This window comes from Spea bombifrons, chromosome 3, assembly GCF_027358695.1.
Source record: "Spea bombifrons isolate aSpeBom1 chromosome 3, aSpeBom1.2.pri, whole genome shotgun sequence".
Taxonomy (NCBI): Eukaryota; Metazoa; Chordata; class Amphibia; order Anura; family Pelobatidae; genus Spea; species Spea bombifrons.
This window is the reverse complement of record NC_071089.1, coordinates 75,409-97,529: the sequence shown is the minus strand read 5'-3', so window position 1 is coordinate 97,529 and position 22,121 is coordinate 75,409. Positions and strand designations below refer to the sequence as shown.

The following is a 22,121-nucleotide window of genomic DNA, read 5'->3' as shown; positions in this document are numbered from 1 at the left end:
TGATTGGGCAGTGTGTGAGACTGGCAGTGCTGTGATTGGGCAGTGTGTGAGACTGGCAGTGCTGTGATTGGGCAGTGTGTGGGACCGGCAGTGTTGTGATTGGGCAGTGTGTGGGACTGGTACTGCTGTGTTTGATGGGTGTTCAGGAATCCCCGGCCCTGATTGGCCAGCACCGGTGTGTGTTGTGTGTATAAGTTGCAGGCGTGCTGACTGTGCATACAAGTTGCTGGCACACGGATTGCGGTGTCGCTGTGTGAAGCTGCGTGGCTGTGCTTGTATATCTGCGGTTTGAGCATCTGCTGTGTGTTAGTCTTGCGTCGGATCGTTTGTCGGTTGTGTGTGTTTAGTGGTTGTATTGCTGCAGTTGTCACGGTGCGCATTGTGGGTGTAGGATGGTGGACAGCGTGTACCGGACCCGCTCCCTGGGGGTGGCCGCCGAGGGTCTTCCGGATCAGTATGCGGATGGGAAGGCGGCCCGGGTCTGGCATTACTACATCGGAGACAAACGGAGCCGGACGGACGAGTATCGCAGCTGGATCCTGTCGCTGCTACAAAGTCACAACTGCCGCAATGTGCTGGACGTGGCCTGCGGCACCGGGTGAGCTGCACATGGGGTCCCACAAGCCGTTATAGTGCGGGGTAATCAGAGTACCAAACACGGTCGGCCCCCGCCTGCCCCCGTCTAGTCGCCCGTTTCTCCTGCAGTAAAGACTCAAACCTTAATCAGTCGTTGGTCTCGTCTTAGATTCAGGAGCCGTATGTCTATCCCATGCATGTTTAATCCCCTCGCTGTATTACCCTGTACCACCTCTGCTGAGAGGCTGTTCCACTTATCTACCACCCTCTCAGTAACATAAAACTCCCTTTCATGTCAGCCGCTGACTCTGTTAGATTCTGGTCTCTTGCTGTAACGAGATCTGACCAGAGATCTGTAAAGGGGCAGAAGCTCCTCAATCAAATCAAACCAAGTCCTCAGAAATAATTGCCCCAAGTCCTTTTGTTCACTGACAGCACAGGGGCCCCAAGGAAAGGGGATCTCGGGGGGGGGTTATCTCTTGGGGGATGAAATTAATCTTTCTCTCGGAGGGGGGGTGTGGATCTTTCTGGGGTGATGAATCTTTCTCTCGGGGGAGTGGATCTTTCTCTCCGGGGCTGATCTCTCTCTCTCTCTCTCTGGGGGGTGGATCTCTCTCTCTGGGGGGCAGAATATCCTTCCCCATTTCCCCTCTCCAGTATGTACCAGAAACATGAAAACTTTAGTTCACAATAGCTCAGCCACGACTCCCCCGCTCTGCAGTCCCAGTAACGGCTGCCTGTACGTCAGGGGAGCTGCAGTTAGTGGCTAGCGTCAGCCACCGAAGTTTAAAACTACAATTCCCATGACAATCAGCCAGCAATACGGCTGCTGAATGTTATTGCAGATGCAGCCAACAAAAGTTAGTGTTTGTCCTGGAGATTTATTGTGCCCTCAAAGCCCAATCTACCAGCTACCATTCCTACCACTGCTGGCTCAGCATCATGGAAGTTGCAGTCAAGGAAAGTTAATGTTGTTTCGTGCAGCATTCTGAGGTATTACAAAAAAGAGGGGAGTAAAAAGTGACATAAAGGCTCAGAACCAAAATAGGACACTTGGTAGTTTTCCAGCAGTTTTGGCAACATTAGGCATTCAAGGTTATTTCGCCAAATAAATGGAGGGCTAAGAATCGTGAGATGTGCATTCCACAGCAGCTGCAGCGAGCAGACCCATAATGATATAAAAACTAACCTTTGACACGCCGGTTGTACTAACTTTCCCATGATGCTGAACATACCAGACCGTCTGAGAGTCATGGGAGCTGGCGTATTAACTAACCTTAGCTGCAATACATGTTTAAAATAAAATGACCTTATGTCTGCAGCTCGCAAACTGTGTCTCTGACCAAGCAGTGCCTGTGAAGGAGCAGCTGCCAGAGAGAAGAGGGGGAGGAAGAGAGTGGAACAAACCACTCTGACTGCAGCTAGAGGGAGGGAAGGAGAGCAGACCAAACCACTCTGACAGCAGCTAGAGGGAGGGGGAGAGAGCAGACCAAACCACTCTGACAGCAGCTAGAGGGAGGAGAAGAGAGCAGACCAAACCACTCTGACACCAGTTAGAGGGATGGGAAGACAGCAGACCAAACCACTCTGACAGGAGTTAGAGGAAGAGAGCAGACCAAACCACTCTGACAGCAGCTAGAGGGAGGGGAAGAGAGCAGACCAAACCACTCTGGCAGCAGCTAGAGGGAGGGGAGGAGAGCAGACCAAACCACTCTGGCAGCAGCTAGAGGGAGAGGAAGAGAGCAGACCAAACCACTCTGACAGCAGCTAGAGGGAGAGGAAGAGAGCAGACCAAACCACTCTGACAGCAGCTAGAGGGGGAGGAAGAGAGCAGACCAAACCACTCTGACAGCAGCTAGAGGGGGAGGAAGAGAGCAGACTAAACCACTCTGACAGTAGCTAGAGGGGGAGGAAGGGCACCAAGAAATTACGGGGCGCTGTACAATTTAAAAAACAAATATATATTCATACATACAGACACATCAGCAGGTGCGATCCTGGCCCATAAGCTTACACTCTCAGGTTATCTCCGGAATCTGTTATGTATGCAGTGCTGACAGCTGTAGCTACATGTATAGACTTTATAATAGAAGGTCCAAAGAGATCAGTGGGTGCCCTTGTTCCTAGAGCTTAGAATCCATACATTACCCCCAGCATAGAGTCTATGTCTACACAGCTCTCTTTGCCAGCCCCATTTCTTATTATAAGCACCCAACGCTCTCTCGCCCCTGCTGTCTCACAGGGTAGACTCGGAGATGCTGGTGGAGGAAGGATATTCCGTGGTTAGTGTCGATGCCAGCGACAAGATGCTAAAATATGCCCTAAAGACTCGCTGGAACCGCAGGAAGGAGCCAGCATTCGACAAGTGGGGTAAGAGACCAGCTATGGAGGGGCCAGAACACAGTGTTATCATACCCCTTCCTGATAACGTTTATCTCGCCCCACTCTCTATCCTCGTCCTCCTGATGCGTTTTATAATACCCGAGCTCCCTTTCCTCCTCCTCTTTCTACTTATACATATATATCTATATCTATATCCTCTTACTATCCTGCGATTGCATGAATTTAACCTGCTCCTCCGCAGCCGGACACGTAAGTTACTTGTCAGAGAAGCCGTTGTATCACGTGGCCCACAATGTACACTTTGCTATCATGCTAATAATGCCATATCCACCCTCCTGCCCTCTGGGGTCAGATGGGGTATGTCATTTGTCATGATGTGATGGGAGCCTCTTAGTCAGCCATGTTCAGAACCAGTTACTTAACCCCCGGTTTTGCCGGCCCCAATGGAAATCAGTCTCAAAGCTCAGTGTCCAGGGGACATCGGACACCTTTTCCACAAACCTGTAAGGAGGATCCGCAGCATTTCCAACAACAATCACCAACCCCACCAACCACCAACATCCAGACGGCATCAAAAGTCCTGATTTGTTTTGCCCCCGAAAATCCTCCTCATCTGGCTGTCTTTGCTTCCCTTCTGCAGGTTCCTCACAACCTTGAAATGTCTTCTCTTACCATTGCAATAGATTTGGTAGCGTGGCACGGCCAGGGCTTGCATTCTCCTTGTCCGTAAGCTCCATCCATCCCATCATGGCCACCCTTTGGGACATCTGAATCTCAGCAAACCAGATCATATCCTCACCAACACTTGGTTCTGTCTCCACACTTCGACCTCAGCTATGCTCCGACCTCAGCCTGCTCCTGATTCTCCTCTGCCTGCTGACTTGCCCTGATCCCGGCCTGTTTACTCATTTATCACGTGAACTCTGCCAGCCCTGACCTCTGTCAGTTTACCCATAGTTGCTTGTTTGCTGCCTACCCTGTACTTCTATACTACTTCATCCAGCCATCCCTAACCAGTGCTCCCATACGAGAGTCCCTACACTTACTCACCAAACCCCCGGGTCGCTTCCTGTAGTTCTTACATCAGTCAGAAGACGACTAGAACATTGATTTATTCAAAAGCAGGTCTTTTCTGTTTAACGAAGCAACATTGTCTCACTTTAATGACTTAATAGTTCTGCCATAGTAGTCACCGGAGGATGGCCGCCCAGCTTATCATTGTCGTACCTACTCCAAATACTGATCCTATCCACCTATTCTCCTACAGACCGATTTCTTCTATAGGAACATCTATAGGCGAACGTTCTGCGTCATTTCCTTTGACCAGATCAAACCTCTTTAAAAATCACCTTCCTGGAGGTCTCGTTGGGTGCTTTCCGTGCTATTGATCGTGAACAAGCATCGTATATCATGATCATACCTGGAAACTCTCCGGGTTTGCCCGGAGATTGCTAGGTGATGCACCGGTTCTCCGGGTCAAGACCCGAATCCTCCGGGTCGCGGGAGTGGGGTCTTGACACGCCCCACTCCCCGCCCATTTTCCATTTAAATGGGGGTGTTTCCCACTGACATCAGCAGAAATGCCCCTGACGGCAATGGAAACACCCCCGACATCAACTGGACCGCCGGCTGACGTCAGGGGAACTCCCACTGACGTCAGTGGGACCTCCCACCGACGTCAGTGGGACCTCCCACCGACATCAGGGGGAACACCCACCGACATCAGGGGGAATACCCACCGACGTCACGGGACTGCCCGCTGACGTCAATGGACAGTCCTGGCCCCGTCCCGTAAGGGAAAGCTCCAGGTAGAGGGAGCCCAGAAGTTCCCAGGTGTGATCTGCTGTGATGCCTTCACCACCAGACCCTGGATGTGCCTGGAACAGATCTTCAAATCCCACCACCACCAGTCAAAGTTTTTAACCCCTTTACGACAAAGCTTGTATGTGTCGGGGATCATTAACACTCTCCACACCATGGAGAGCTGGACTCAAGTGCCAGGAAGCAGATTTCAGTCTTTGAAAATGGTGCCACGGAGTTACCTCAGAACTCATGGGACCTGATGACAGGGAGGAACGCTTGGGGCCCGTCTGCTCATGAAGAAATAATCATCAGGCTGAAGTCAGACCATTCGGCCTCCTCCTCTCTCTCAGACGGTATCCTGGAACAGCTCGAGATTACCGTGACCAGTCTAATAATCATTAGCCCGCGCCTTCTGCCTCAATATTAATTATGAGCTCATTGCCCAGAACTGGTGCTTTATACAGAAATAATAATAATATTAATTTGTACTGTTTAGCCATTGCACAGTGCTGTGGAATGTGATGGCGCTATATAAAACAATAAATAATAATATTAATGCCCTAAACACAACCTAAAGACATTCTAAGGTCTGGCTCTCGCTATATTACTATTTACTGCATTATATATACTATATATACCGGTGTGTGTGTGTGTGTGTAAATATATATATTTATCCTATAATGTATATACAGCACTCTCTATATAACTTCTATAATACTACTTTATTATATATATATATATATATATATATATCTCATACTCTGTATTACTTACTACTACTATATAGTCATATAATGTATATCGGTCCCGCATGTATTTATATAATGTATATCGGCCCTCCGTATATATTTATATAATGTATATCGGCCCCGCATATATTCATATAATGTATATCGGCCCTGCGTATATTTATATAATGTATATCGACCCCGCATCTATTTATATAATGTATAACGGCCCGCGTATATTTATATAATGTATATCGGCCCCGCATATATTTATATAATGTATATCGGCCCCGCATATATTTATATAATGTATAACGGCCCGCGTATATTCATATAATGTATATCGGCCCCGCATATATTTATATAATGTATATCGGCCCTGCATATATTTATATAATGTATATCGGCCCGCGTATAATTATATAATGTATATCGGCCCCGCATATATTTATATAATGTATATCGGCCCCGCATATATTTATATAATGGATATCGGCTCCGCATATATTTATATAATGTATATCGGCCCCGCATATATTTACATAATGTATATTGGCCCTGCATATATTTATATAATGTATATCGGCCCCGCATATATTTACATAATGTATATCGGCCCCGCATATATTTATATAATGTATATCGGCCCTGCATATATTTATATAATGTATATCGGCCCCACATATATTTATATAATGTATATCGGCCCCGCATATATTTATATAATGTATATCGGCCCTGCATATATTTATATAATGTATATCGGCCCCGCATATATTTATATAATGTATATCGGCCCCGCATATATTTATATAATGTATATCGCCCCGCATATATTTATATAATGTATATCGCCCTGCATATATTTATATAATGTATATCGGCCCCACATATATTTATATAATGTATATCGGCTTGCGTATATTAATATAATGTATATCAGCCCCGAATATATTTATATAATGTATAACGGCCCGCGTATATTTATATAATGTATATCGGCCCCACATATATTTATATAATGTATATCGGCTTGCGTATATTAATATAATGTATATCGGCCCCGCGTATATTTATATAATGTATATCGGCCCCGCATATATTTATATAATGTATATCGGCCCGCGTATTTATTTATATAATGTTATCATATCCCCCTCTAAGATGCCAGTGTATATAATTATAACTTTTTTAGTCTCTCTCCATAACTAGTATCTCCGAATCCCCTTAATTCATGTTATTTCCCTCCTTTGCACTTTTTCTAGTTCCTCAATGTCCCTTTTTAAGGACCGGTGCCTCGAATGTACCACGTATTCAAAATGATATCCTCCTCCCGCGAATCAATACCTCTTTTTATGCTGCCAAACTTTATTGGTCCTTGTAGCTGTTTGCTGGCATTGTGCACTATTGTCACGCTGCACACAGACCCCAGTATACTTACCCCTCTGCACACGAAGACCCCAGTATACTTACCCCTCTGCACACACAGACCCCTGTATACTTACCCCTCTGCACACACAGACCCCAGTATACTTACCCCTCTGCATATTACTTACTATATGATTGTAAAGGAACGGGGTGTCTGTTTCTGGATCTCACTGTAATGATCTCTCTATAGTGATCGAGGAAGGGAACTGGCTGACTCTGGAGCGGGATCTCTCACCCCCGGGGGCCGGGTTCGATGCGGTCATCTGTCTGGGAAATTCATTTGCCCATCTTCCTGACTTTAAAGGTAATTGAGATCCCCATAGAGCACACAGACCCCAGTATACTTACCCCTCTGCACGCACAGACCCCAGTATACTTACCCCTCTGCACGCACAGACCCCAGTATACTTACCCCTCTGCACGCACAGACCCCAGTATACTTACCCCTCTGCACGCACAGACCCCAGTATACTTACCCCTCTGCACGCACGGACCCCAGTATACTTACCCCTCTGCACGCACAGACCCCAGTATACTTACCCCTCTGCACGCACGGACCCCAGTATACTTACCCCTCTGCACGCACAGACCCCAGTATACTTACCCCTCTGCACGCACAGACCCCAGTATACTTACCCCTCTGCACGCACAGACCCCAGTATACTTACCCCTCTGCACGCACAGACCCCAGTATACTTACCCCTCTGCACGCACAGACCCCAGTATACTTACCCCTCTGCACGCACGGACCCCAGTATACTTACCCCTCTGCACGCACAGACCCCAGTATACTTACCCCTCTGCACGCACAGACCCCAGTATACTTACCCCTCTGCACGCACAGACCCCAGTATACTTACCCCTCTGCACGCACAGACCCCAGTATACTTACCCCTCTGCACGCACGGACCCCAGTATACCTACCCCTCTGCACGCACAGACCCCAGTATACTTACCCCTCTGCACGCACGGACCCCAGTATACTTACCCCTCTGCACACACAGACCCCAGTATACTTACCCCTCTGCACGCACGGACCCCAGTATACTTACCCCTCTGCACGCACGGACCCCAGTATACTTACCCCTCTGCACACACAGACCCCAGTATACTTACCCCTCTGCACGCACGGACCCCAGTATACTTACCCCTCTGCACACACGGACCCCAGTATACCTACCCCTCTGCACGCACAGACCCCAGTATACTTACCCCTCTGCACGCACAGACCCCAGTATACTTACCCCTCTGCACGCACGGACCCCAGTATACTTACCCCTCTGCACGCACGGACCCCAGTATACTTACCCCTCTGCACGCACAGACCCCAGTATACTTACCCCTCTGCACGCACGGACCCCAGTATACTTACCCCTCTGCACACACAGACCCCAGTATACTTACCCCTCTGCACGCACAGACCCCAGTATACTTACCCCTCTGCACGCACGGACCCCAGTATACTTACCCCTCTGCACACACAGACCCCAGTATACTTACCCCTCTGCACGCACAGACCCCAGTATACTTACCCCTCTGCACACTAACCCCTGCTCTGTAAACGGACTCTGCTTCCAGGTGATCAGAGCGATCAGCGCCTGGCTCTCCGTAACATCGCTGGGATGGTCCGCCCCGGGGGAATCTTAATCATCGACCATCGCAATTACGACTACATTTTAAGCACAGGCTGCGCGCCTCAGGGGAAGAACATCTACTACAAGGTGAGAGCGGCTTCCTCCTGCCCCCAGTGACATGGCAGGAGCAGGACTTCCACAGACTGGCAAGCAAAGAGTTAAAATGGCCCCAGCCCCACAGTTACATTCATTTTTAGAACCCAATAAAGCTGCATACTAGCTGTAAAAATACAAAATATTATCACATACATTAAGCTTAAACCCATTCTACCGCATCAGCACACATAGAATTTACCACAGGTGAGTCTGGCACCAGTGTTAAAGGAACCGTAAATCTTTTTGTGCCGTCATGATGTTTTTTTTATCAGATGAGTCTGTTATTGTCTTTGGATATAACGTCTTGCCCTTGGTGGGGTAGGGGACATTTTTAACAATGCGATTTCTACCCACAGAGTGATCTAACCCAGGATATCAGCACCTCTGTCCTGTGGGTGAATAACAAGCCTCACATGGTAACTCTAGATTACACCGTTCAAGATCCTGCCCCGGGGCAGGCGACACCGGAACTGAGGTATCAGCCAAATCTGTCATAATATGTTCTCACTCCCTTTTCCTCCTCTCGCTAGGTCTTACTATATCCCCTCTCCCTTCCCAAACCTCCCTTCCCAAACCTCCCTTCCCTCCTCTCGCTAGGTCTTACTATATCCCCTCTCCCTTCCCAAACCTCCCTTCCCTCCTCTCGCTAGGTCTTACTATATCCCCTCTCCCTTCCCAAACCTCCCTTCCCTCCTCTCGTTAGGTCTTACTATATCCCCTCTCCCTTCCCAAACCTCCCTTCCCTCCTCTCGCTAGGTCTTACTATATCCCCTCTCCCTTCCCAAACCTCCCTTCCCTCCTCTCGCTAGGTCTTACTATATCCCCTCTCCCTTCCCAAACCTCCCTTCCCTCCTCTCGCTAGGTCTTACTATATCCCCTCTCCCTTCCCAAACCTCCCTTCCCTCCTCTCGCTAGGTCTTACTATATCCCCTCTCCCTTCCCAAACCTCCCTTCCCTCCTCTCGCTAGGTCTTACCATACCCCCCCTCCCTTCTCAAACCTCCCTTCCCAAACCTCTCTTCCCTCCTCTCGCTATATACATCCTATTATATTATATATAGAATATTCATATATAATATACATTATATGGACAAAAATATTGGGACGTCTGACCATTACATCAACAGGGGCTTTGATGACATCACATTCTAGGGGGCGACCAACTTCATATTAATGTCTGTGTATTTAGAATGTGATGTCATCCAAGCCCTGTGCGTGTAACGGTCAGGTGTCCCAATACTTTTGCCCATATAGTGTATATAATAAAATGTATTTATATTGTACATCGTGTCCTCATCCATGTTTTTCTCCATCATGCAGCAAATTCCGCCTGTCCTATTACCCGCACCGCCTGGAGTCATTCGCTGCTCTCTTGCACGAGGCTTTTGGTGGTCGATGTGAGCACACGGTGTATGGAGACTTCAAGCCCTATCAGCCCGGCCAAGAGAACGCGCCCTGCTACTTCATCCACGTGACCAAGAGAACGGCCTGAGTCGCTTTTTGGACGTTTTTCCATATTTGTTGGGACTAATTGGGTAGTTTTTAATAGAGATTTTAGAATTGAGTGTTGGGTGTTATACTCTAGACCTGCTCTGGGTGCAGGCCGGGGTGTGCTTTGGGTGCAGGGTGGGATGCTCTGCGGGTGCTGTGGTGGCGGGTGGGATGCTCTGCGGGTGCTCTACATGCAGGGTGGGATGTTCTGTTGGGGCTCTTTGTTCAAAATAGAATGCACCGTGGGTGCTCAGGGTGGGATGCGCTGTGGGTGCGCTGTGTTCATGGTGGGATGCGCCGTGTTCATGGTGGGATGCGCCGTGGGGCCGGGCGCTGTGTTCATGGTGGGATGCGCCGTGGGGCCGGGTGCTGTGTTCATGGTGGGATGCGCCGGGTGCTGTGTTCATGGTGGGATGCGCCGTGGGGCCGGGTGCTGTGTTCATGGTGGGATGCGCCGTGGGGCCAGGCGCTGTGTTCATGGTGGGATGTGCCGTGGGGCCGATCGCTGTGTTCATGGTGGGATGCGCCGTGGGGCCGGGCGCTGTGTTCAGGGTGGGAAGCGCCGTGGGGCCGGGCGCTGTGTTCAGGGTGGAAAGCGCCGTGGGGCCGGGCGCTGTGTTCAGGGAGGGAAGCGCGGTGGAGCGTCTGCATGCTGGGCAGAGTTCATTCGCAATTGTAAAGCAATTGTTGCGTGTAACGTGTGCGCGTTATCCTGCTGTGTTGTGAATTAGATAAAATTCTTTGTCCAGCAAACTTTCACTGCTTCAGGCACTTATACCCCCAGTTCATGGGAGTGAAGCTGACCCCCCCCCGTTATGGGGCTAATCGGGACCCTAAAACCTAACCCCACACTGCAAACATCACCCATCTTATCGAGAAGAAAATGACTTCAGACGCGTTTCCTTAAACAAGTTCGATTTTCCAGTGTCTTCAGAAAAATACCTTGAATAGAGGTGTAAATCGTCCCGCTTTCTCTGAGCTGGACCTTCGAAGAAATATTCTTAATAAACAAACTCATGGAAGCCGACTTCTTACGGCTTTTAAGAGGAAAACGACGTAGAGAAAGGAGACGAAATCTCGGAAATCTTCCCATTCAGAGATCGGTTCTTATTCTGTTTATCGGGAGAGACGCTTGGACATCGAACGCGAAGCCGACGGGACGTTTCTGTGCCGAATACCAAAGGTGTTAAAAATCTGTTAAAAAGATAGAATGTCGGGTGAAATCTAAGAGATATGAGAGAGAATAACGAAGCCCGTGGCTTTCTAATAGAACGGGTTAAACATCGCGCATGACTTCCCGCGCGGGAAGTCAATGATTAAACCGTAAATAGTAATTGATTAATCAGGCTTTTTGGAGGTGTTATTGGGTTTTTTCTGTTGTTCATATAATTTTTAACTAAAGTGTTGCATTTTGCGTCTTGAGTTATGTATCGAGTTAAAATATGAAATGAAACCTTAATAAATCCAACGTATTTCCCAGCGGGAAGCGGACGGGGTCTGCTGCGTTCTTCCCACCTCTGTTCATTGGGATGGGGCAGTAGGCTGCTTCCCAGCACTTACCCCCTCACCCTGCTCTGTCAGATGTCGGCCCTTAAGGGTCCACATTTTTTTTCCGGGGGAGGGGCTGATAAACGTAACAGCTGCGGAGTGTAATTGTTGGAGATCGTCGAGCGGTTTTCTCGAGTTGCTGCGCAGTACTCAAATCCAGACGCTGCGGACCCCCTGAATCCAGACGCTGCGGACCCTCGCATCCAGTCGCTCCCAACCCTCTAATTCAGCCACTAAGGAGCCCTAAATCAAGACGCTCCCAGCCCCCGAATCCAGACGCTGCGGACCCCCGAATCCAGCTGCTCCCAACCCCTGAATCCAGCCACTAAGCACCCCTAATTTAAGATGCTCCCAACCCCTGAATCCAGACGCTGAGGACCCCGCATCCAGTCGCTCCTGATCCTCGAATCCAGCAGCTCCTGAATCTGGATGCTCCCGATCCAGACAGCACGGAAGGAAGTTTTACTTTACCGAGAGGGGGTAGATAAGTGGAACAGCCTCCCAGCAGAAGTGGTAGAGGGTAATACAGTGAGGGTATTAAACATGCATGGGATAGACATACGGCTCCTGAATCTAAGACGAGACCAACGACTGATTAAGGTTTGAGTCTTTACAGCAAGAAAAAAGGGCGGACTAGACAGGATGGTTCAGATGCACACAGTGAGTATCACACTCAGACACACACACTGAGTATCACACTCAGACACACACACTGAGCTGTAACACAACACATCGTATCACATACACATGGTTTCTCTCCCTGACACACACACCTGACTGCAAGGCGACACATTGTTTCTCTCCCTGACACACACACACCTGACTGCAAGGAGACACATTGTATCCCAGCCAGATACACAGGGAGCGACGCACGGTGTGGCAGCGGGAGCCGTGGGCTCTGTGGGATTGGGTGGGTGGATGTGCTGAGTGGACAGGCCGCTGAGGTCCCGACCCCTGGCATTGTCCAGCTGAAGCTTCTAGTCCCGGTTCGGAGAGATGAGGATCAGAGGTGGTGGGGAGGACAGGCGGACAGGAATCCAATGTGTGGCTCCAACTGGTGAGTGGATATCGAGCCCGAGTATCACTAATACCGGGATTTTCCTTCTATTGTGTGTTTTCGATAAAGGGATTGTCAAGACTCAAACCCTGGAGGTATGGATTGGAGAGGAGTATACTGTAGGCTGCTTTATAATATAAACACAGGGGTACTATTTGGGTGAATAGGGAGCATTCCTAAGGATCCAGCAGCTACCGGAAACCTGTCTCCCGGCGGATCGGCCCCATCCGGTCACCTATTTATCTCAGACTTTAATCAGTCGTTGGTCTTGTCTTAGATTTAGGAGCCGTGTGTCTATCCCATGCATGTGTAATACTCCCACTGTATTACCCTTTATCACCTCTGCTGGGAGGCTGTTCCATTAATCTACCACCTTCTCAACCACCTTCTCAACCCTAAACCTTAATCAGTCCTTGGCCTTGTCTTCCATTCAAGAGCGATATGTCTGTCCCATGTATGTTTGCATTTCCTTAAGGGGTTAACCTGTACCACTTCTGTTGGTAGGCTGTTCCACTTATCTACTGCCTAGTAGGCTGTCACTTTAGGACCCCCCTCTGTGCATCAGCATTTCAGAGACCCTTACTGCTCTCACCTACCTGTTTTCTTCAGGGGGGTTTCTGTCGGTCCGTTGACATCAGATGGGAACAATCTCAGTGCAGTTGGCCCTTGTGGTCGCCACATAGAAATACCAAACCTCAGGGCAGTAGGATCTGGAGCACAACACTGGCAGGAGATATGGAGTCAGGAACCCCCCAAACCCTCTGAGTGTGAGCCCAATGCTCAGTGTCCGGTCACTGCCTGGGTCTGGGAACCTCTAGGCACTTGTCCAGTGGCCGCCCAGCTCAGGAGTCCGTGTCTCGTTCTCTGCTACTTTCCCTTGGAGGTGAAGGGCAGGGGTATAAAGTCTAGTTACCTGCGGTTGCCCTTGAACCCCCTCGACCCAAACCAAAAGCATAACTTTTAGAAAACAAAAATAAAGTCCCTTCAGTGGAGCGGTGGCCCTTGTGAGGGTGGGGGTCATGGGGGGCATTTCCAGCTCCGGTCTGGTTTCGTTAACATTCTGGGAAACTCATTTTTGCTTTTATTTTTATTGTTCTAGTTTTTATGATTTTTTGACAGCGTTAACTATTTGAGTACCATGGGGCAAGCAGCGCAGCGCATTGCTCATCTCTCCTGCCCTCACCGGGGTCCATGGAATAAGGGGACGGAGGAGGTGGAGTCCATTGTTATTGACATTAAGCAGAAACGGCAAAAAAAGAACCCAAAAGCAGTCTTTATGAGAGACGCTGTCACAGACGGAGGCCACAAGGCGATCTATTAAAGTCGCAGCCCGCACTTTGCATTGTTCTAGAAGCGGCTTTCTGGTGGGTTCCAGAGCGGTGACAGCGATCTACGTGGCATGGAGCTCGTTCTCTGCTGTTCACAATGAATTCTGTTATTTGAAGTTAATCCGGGGGCACTTCCCGGCAGCCGTTACAAGGGACCCGGGGAACGATCACGGTCACAGCTTCTAGCAGAACTGAAGCGTCCATTAAATCTACCCCCGGTTTGGGAGAAACCTAGTCTAACAGTAACACTCATGGAAGCAGAGATCGGTGGCAGCCTGTGGCAGAGACAGCATCGTCTGATCAATACCCTACATTTACAAATGCTGCCTGAACATTGAAGAGAGAACTTAATGGGGAGGAATAATCCCTCAGATCATTAGTTAAGATGGCAGATGCCATTGGATACATAAGGGGGGGTTATGTGTATGTTACTTATTTGAATGTATAAACCCGGTTACATGGATGTAATTGATTTAACGTAAAATCTAGGATCTGGGAAAAGTGATGGATTTGCCTCAATCATTTAGGCAACAAAAAAACTCATTGTGGCTCAATAAAAACAAACGGTCCCCATCTTACCGGCACCGGCCAGCGTGTCCAGGGTGTGTTTTCTCTGATATCGTATAAAACGATTGAGTCTGGAGAGACAACATGTCACCTACATGACTCCAAACATCCCGTGAAAACTCACAAGACATTTGGGAATGATTTGCCCGTGGAGAGCAGATACTCGCAAACCGGTGTGATTTGTCTCAAGATTTGCGAGTTTGACATGTTCTAGGATCTCCCGCTACCCAACCCAAAATGAAGGGAGTGCAAGCTCTGTTCCTTCAGACCTCAGCATTCCTTAACACGGCAAATGATACCCTGCTCCAGGATGGCGCTAAGCATGGAAGCCACTCTCACGGCGTGTAAGCCCTGAAGCAGAGCTCTGAAGGAACAGACCTCACGTTCCCACCACAGCCTGTGGCACCTGGCCTTAAAGAAGAGGAAGGCGAAGGGAGAAAGGCTTGGTAGATACTACTGAGAGAAAAGAGAGCTAAAGAGAAAGGAGGGCTAAAATGGTAACAAGAGATAAAAAGAAAGGGAGGATTTAATGAGAAACACGAGAGATGGAGAAGAAGAGTCCATGAGAAAGTAAGGAGATAAGCGAGATAAAGATAAAGAGAAAGAAGAGTGATAAAGAAAAATGAAAAGGGTAACGATAGGGGAGAGAGAGTGTTTGTATTTTGAAACCGTATGTTATCTCTATATGATTCTCTGCTCTAGTGCTTGTAGTCATCCTGTGGTCGGGTTTGTGAATTCGACTTGTTCTTGTCCTTCCTTCTGACTCCTGTTTTGTTTGACCCGTCTTGACCCCTTTCTTCAACTTATCGGGGCTGATGTTCCCGTTTTGTATTCAACTCTGCTTGTCCTTGAATCCTGCTTCTGCCTCTTGTATTGGTTTTGTCGCCCTGGTTCTGGTTCTGTGATCCAGCTTCTGGTTCATTTTCTACTACTGGGTTCCAGTTTTCACGTCGTATTTGTTCCAGTGTGTCAGTGTAAAGGGTTAGAATAAGTGTGTGAGGGAGCGACAGTATACAAATCAAACAGTGTACAGAATGTGCAAGTGTACAGTGTGTGTCAGCATATATTGTGTGTGAGAGGAGTGTGTGTGTGTGTGTTAGTGTACAATGCTAGACTGTGTGGGTGTTAGAATGAGTGTGTTTGGAAGGGTGTCAGTGTTAAACTGTGTGTGTAAGTGTAAAAGTTTTCAGGTGTATTTTTGTTTTTGGGGTGTGTCAGTGTACAGTGTTAGACTGGGTTGGGTGTCAGTGTATGGTGTTAGAACGACTGCGTGTTAGTATACAGTGTGGTGTGTCTGTGGACGGTGTTAGGGTGAGCGTGGATGGAGATATCAGTGTATAGTGTTAGACTGTGTTGGGTGTCAGCGTACGGCGTTAGTGTGAGTATTTGTGTTAGTATACCGTATTAGACTGGGTGAAATGTCCATGAACAATGTGTCAGTCTATGGTGTTAGAGCGAGTGTGTGTGTGTGTGTGTGTGTGTGTGTGTTTGCATATAGTGTTAGAGTGTATGAGTCAGGGAGGTGGTGCAGAGAGCAGAGCACTGCGCATTGAAGAAGTGCTACAGAGTAGGGGCAAAGCAATTACTTCCAGTGCCCAGGTGTGATGCCCCCTGTGTACCTGGCTCAGCTGCCCCTGTATAAAAAAAAACTTTCTCTGCCCCCTACTCCCTAAAGCTTCTTCACTGCTCCATCCTGCCAGGCTTTCAAAATATTGTCATCTAAGTAAAAGAATGGGGGGGGGGGGTGAAGGAGAATATTCTTGCCTGGGGTGCCAACTGGTGTATGACCGGCCCTGCGTGCCACTAAAATGAAGGCCACTAAAGTGAAGGCCACTAAAGTAAAGTTGAATCCAGGAGTATTTGGGAAGGGGAGTGGTATGCTAATGTGTGGCGATGTTAGTGTGTGACTGTGTATTGGTAAGTCATACCTCCCAACATTTCAAAATGTTTTTCTCGCGGAACTCACCGATACAAGCAATTGCGCTTTAGAATGTTGCGCTTGCATCGCCACTTAAAACATGCTTCGTTTTTATCAGCACAGTCATGCATATTAAAAATAACCAACACATTAAATTGAATTCCCATGAGACTCAGCCAGACATACTACTTCCGTGATGCTGGCTGAGCATCATGGGAAGTGCAGCAACAGTAAAGCTGCAGATGCTAGAATGGATACTAAAATTCCCATGATTCTCAGCCAGCCAGGTGTCCGCCATAATGCTGGCTCAAATTGCATTGTTTTCAATGGGTTTTGGGACCGCCCATTGTCCTTAAAGGGTTAAATTAAAAAAGGCTAATGTTAGCCTCCCTCCCAGGACCCTTACACACACCTGCCCATAAACACACACATACATGTACACTGCCCTTACACACACACACATATACACTTACGCTGCCCTTACACACACACACACACACACACAACCAGCTAATACCTATACTGCACTCACACACACTGGCCCATACACACAGACAAGCTTACAAATACATACACTGCCCTTACACCCCTTTCTCCCCATCTCTTACCTCTTCCAGGCATCCTGTGGTGGGAGAGCGAGGTCGGTCACTTCAGAACTCTCTTTACTGCTCCCTCATCACTACGCGCCGGCTTTTGCTGCAGAGTGCGGGGTATAGGCATTGGGTGTATATTTATATATGTGTCTGGGTATGTGATTGTGAATTAGTGTGTGTGTGTGGTATAGCTCGTTGGGGAGAGATTTATATTTTCATTCATAAATACATACAGGGGTAGAGGTGAGGGAATGAGCAGAATCAGTTTTCATACATAGGGCCTGAACCTTATCCCAGTCTCATCCCACCTGCATCGAGAACAGGCTACAGAATCTATCCAAGAAGATGTCAGCAACACTTCTGTTGGTCCGACTGCTCGACCATCTCCGGAAGTTCAGCTAAATGGAGCAGAGATTGAAAAAAAAAAAAACAAACCCAAAACAGACTCGGCCGAGAACACACTCTGCGCGCACTCACCAGCCCTGTCCAAAACACGCTTACCAAATGGGACTGCATTTAGGAGCACATGAAGGATCCTGCATGCCGTTTAAAGTCCTTGTTACTACAGAGTGATTTGTTCATTACACTCTTCACCTTTTTCTGTGATGGTCCCGGTGCTGCTGCCATCGATGTCCTGGCCGGAGCAATCCTCAGGGCCTGACATCATTGCGGAGTCGAGATGGTCCTTGTGGATATCCTTAGTCCACTCCTCTATCCAGCCATGACTGGATCACCTTTTACCCTGCAGGAGATCACACACACCAGGCTCCCAGTCTGAGGGAGCGGATCCCAGTTATCTGGGTTGGTTTATTGGGACCTCTGCTCATCTACCTATGAAAAGACTGCTGTGCTGCTTATTTCCCTCTGTCCGCCCCTAACCCCTTCCTTATTATTTAGTAAATTTAGTGGATCGCCGGCTCTATAAATGTACGAGTTTCACGGATGAGCTTTATATTAAGAGATGTTGGGGGCAAATGATACAGATAAGCCACCAGCCATCTGTCAGGGTAACAGGGTAGAAGGATGCGATGGTGCCTCAATCAGGGACATGTACGAAAAATATACCCCGTGACCCAGCTGTACTGAAACGACTGCCGAGTGAAACATTTTCATTAACGATCCCTGCCTGGGCATCTCCACTCATTGGTCAAATATATCCAAATAACCAAAACCTCTCATTTATGTTTATATATTTGGTGGCATCTCCACTAATGCCCCCAGCACGGGTAACAAGACACGTGAAAGGAGGAGGTAAGACGTGGAATGAAACACATACTGAGGGAAGAGACCCAACAATAATGTCTTCGTTGCCCAGATTAACCCTTTAGGCTCTCTTCCGTTGTGTTATGGAGTGCGGGTTAATCGTGTTCTCTTATTTTTTTAGGTTACCTAAGGGGACTCTCCTGAGGAGCTGGCTCACGAAATCGCGGCCCCGGCTACTCCTGTTCATCGCTGGTTTGAAGAGGCCTCAGGTGACTCTAATGAGGAGGAAGAGGATGAAACGCACCAAAGTAGCAAAGGCCACGTAAGCGGTAAATAGAGTAAGAGAGGCATGAGGGACCCCGGACTAAAAAGGAGCTCAACACCAAATAGAGAGGCGTGAGGGACCCCTGACTAAAAAAGGAGCTCAACGCCAAATAGAGAGGAGCAAGGGAGCCCGGGATAAAAAAGGAGCTCAACACCAAAAAGAGAGGCGCGAGGGAGCCCGGGATAAAAAGGAGCTCAACACCAAAAAGAGAGGCGCGAGAGAGCCCGGGATAAAAAGGAGCTCAATGCCAAATAGAGAGGAGCGAGGGAGCCCGGGATAAAAAAGGAGCTCAACGCCAAATAGAGAGGCATGAGGGACCCCGGACTAAAAAGGAGCTCAACGCCAAATAGAAAGGCGCGAGGGACCCCTGACTAAAAAAGGAGCGCAACGCCAAATAGAGAGGAGCGAGGGAGCCAGGATAAAAAAAGAACTCAACAAAAAATAGAGAGGAGAGAGGGAGCCCGGGATAAAAAAAAGGAGCTCAACGCCAAATAGAGAGGAGCGAGGGAGGCCGGGCTAAAAAAGGAGCTCAACGCCAAATAGAGAGGAGTGAAGGAGCCCAGGATAAAAAAGGAGCTCAACACCAAAAAGAGAGGAGCAAGGGAGCCCGGGCTAAAAAAGGAGCTCAATGCGAAATATAGAGGCGAGAGGGAGCCCGGGCTAAAAAAAGAGCTCAACGCCAAATAGAGAGGCGAGAGGGGGCCTGGGCTAAAAAAGGAGCTCAACACCAAATAGAGAGGCACGAGGGAGCCCGGACTAAAAAAGGAGCTCAACACCAAATAGAGAGGCGAGAGGTAGACCTTTGTAAGGGTCGGGTCCTTGGAGCAGGCAATTGATCAGGTAATGCTGGCTCTGCCACAGACTGGCTTCCATGACGTAAAATAATCTCTTCATTTTGTCCTTTAAAATGAAAGATTTCATAACAAGTTCCCCTCACCTCATCAATGAACCCGGCCCTAGGAACAAAGTCACACAGAGGAGGGTAAAGGGGTCCATAACCCAGGCTGCTAAAGCATGACAGGCATTGCCTGGTGGGTCCCCAATTACTGTGAAGCCACTCATGATGTGGTCATGGTTTGGGCAGCAGACGTCATGATTAAGTGCGTTCCTATCCTTTGCACTATTTGGGCCCCGTGAGCTTGCACTTAGCGCACAGGTAGCTGGTTTATTAATTGCATTCCTATTCTTTGCACTATTTGGGCCCCGTGAGCTTGCACTCAGTGCACAGGTAGCTGGTGTTAGTGCATTTTGCAATGTCTGTGGTCTCAGCATGTCGTCTGTCTCTGCAGAGTCAGTGCCCGTTCCCCTCATTTCCTGGAGGAGGTGTTGGCGCGGCCCCGGGGAGATGCCTCCGTCTAACACTCGTGAAGAAGGAGCGAACAGCGAACCTGCGCAAACAAGAGTTACTGCAGTCCGGACTGTCGTGACCTCCAAGCCTGTGTCTGAGCCCATAATACAGCCCTATTCTATGTACACAGCCTGAGCCGCATCCTTACTGCGCCGAGAACTCACAACCATGGTCAGAGCCACAAGGCACCTATAGGGGAATTACATGATGTCCACTTAATATAAAAAAAACAAAAAAAAAACAAAAACAAAAAAAACAACTCATTGAGGAAATAGCAAGTGAGGCAAACAAAGAGTTAACAGAGCATGGGGTATGGGGAAAAAAACCTATATGATGGGAAGATGGTGATAAAAGAGAAAGGTATCATGAGCTGGAAGAAGGAGTTGCAAGGTTAACGTAACACGGCTTGGGAACGTAAAATGCTTGGAATTATGGGGGCATAAGGGGGCAAATATTAAGGGCATTGGAATTCAATGGACAGATGCCAGTCGCAGTAGGCCGAGTCGGTTGGGATACAAGAATCGGCGAATGCCTGGTACAAAGGGTTTAGGATGTTGGGAGTGGAGGGACATAAAATAAAGGGGGTAATAATCAGAGAGTAGCCATGATATACAGGGGGGTAAGAGGGGTGGAAAGACGAACGGCGACTGCAAAACAAAAGGACAAATTGCAGCCGATTGGGGAAGAGTTTGATAAAAACAAGAGATTTCAGAGAATAAAAGCTTCAAAGAAATGGAGAAAAGCAGAAACCATTAGAGGTTCCCAGCTCCAAAAATCAGACAAATCTCTGTGGCCCTCTGTGGCCCTCAAGGACTGGAGCTGTGCAGCCCTGATCTGGGTCATTAATATACAAGTTAATAAGACCCTTAAAGTGATCTCTGTGGTTTCCAACAGGATCTACGTTTCGATTATTATGGGTTTTGTACAATAGAATAAAGTAGAAATAAAGTACAACGTAACGCAGTCGTCCCGAATGATTCCTACAAGCGAGGGGAACGACACCGGAGTATAATTCCCACGCGGCATTCCACATTCCTTTACAAATATCGCTATCCCACGGGATCCCCGGCCGAGTGCCGCCGAGTCCCAGGATATTAAATAACTGGAGTCTTGGGGGTAACAAACACTGGGGTCTTGGGGGGTAATGCTAACGATACACGCTGCCACAGCCCGGTGCCTCATTTATTAATGTTTATTTAAGTTAAATCTAGAGCACTGATGGCTTTTTATTTAGGGATTTTACGACCGATCAGTCCCCAAACACGTTTGTTTCTTGCGTACGCTAAGCGTGTCGGTGATCTCTCATGTAAGACGCACGAGCCTGGAGTCGGCGCATTTCATACGGTGGAAACCGGCGACCAGCTCACCTTCTAGAAGCATCAGCAACTAAATTGCGCCTTGACAGCAGCTCAATAATTTATTAAAATGATATTTTGTTAAAATTATGTTTTATTAATCACAACAAAAGTTACAAGTTCTACAAAGATTATCAGAAACCACAATAATTCTGGATCCGGGACCAGTTCCTCCCGGGTCGGCCCTGTGACGGGACCGACCTGTACCCCCAAATATATATCCCAAAGCCAAAGGGCTAAACGTAGAACCTCAGAGTCAGACGGAAAGGATTGAAGTATTCGGTGGAAAAAGGGATCCAAACTCCAGGAGGCTTTAAATGTACATTTGTCACAACTCGTTAACCCAATCGTACCAGAATCTGTATTTTTGATAATCCCCCCCCATATGCCCTGTGTATTCCCCCCTCACGCATCATCGGGCAGGGTGTTTGGCGATCAGATCACTTACTCTGAATTCCGATCACAGGAATTTTCATATTTGTAGAAATATTGGCAAAAAATCTGACGCATTTCTGTGTTTTAAACCAATTTCATATGTAATATATTTCATATTTATATCTCTGACAACCGTCCCTACCAATCACACTGTGATTATCCCACTTATATCTAAACGACATATATACCTTATAAATGTATTTATTCACAACCATCATTAGGATTCACAGGAGCGAAATGGGTCAGTGACAGCAGCCATAACTGGAGCCGAACATGTTACCAACCGATCTGATCCCCATCTACCTGCCATGTTACCCCTATAGATCTGATCCCCATCTACCTGCCA

The 22,121-nt window shown here is 48.1% G+C and overlaps 1 protein-coding gene across 1 annotated transcript; it reads left to right on the top strand.

Moving 5' to 3' along the window:
* Nucleotides 1–278: 278 nt before the first annotated feature.
* Nucleotides 279–10,171, top strand: GNMT (glycine N-methyltransferase). The gene is made up of 6 exons (XM_053460210.1): nucleotides 279–598; nucleotides 2,819–2,946; nucleotides 7,069–7,182; nucleotides 8,457–8,599; nucleotides 8,965–9,083; nucleotides 9,928–10,171. The coding sequence occupies exons 1-6, from the start codon at nucleotides 393–395 to the stop codon at nucleotides 10,097–10,099; spliced, it is 882 nt and encodes a 293-aa protein (XP_053316185.1). The 5' UTR covers nucleotides 279–392; the 3' UTR covers nucleotides 10,100–10,171.
* Nucleotides 10,172–22,121: the final 11,950 nt, after the last annotated feature.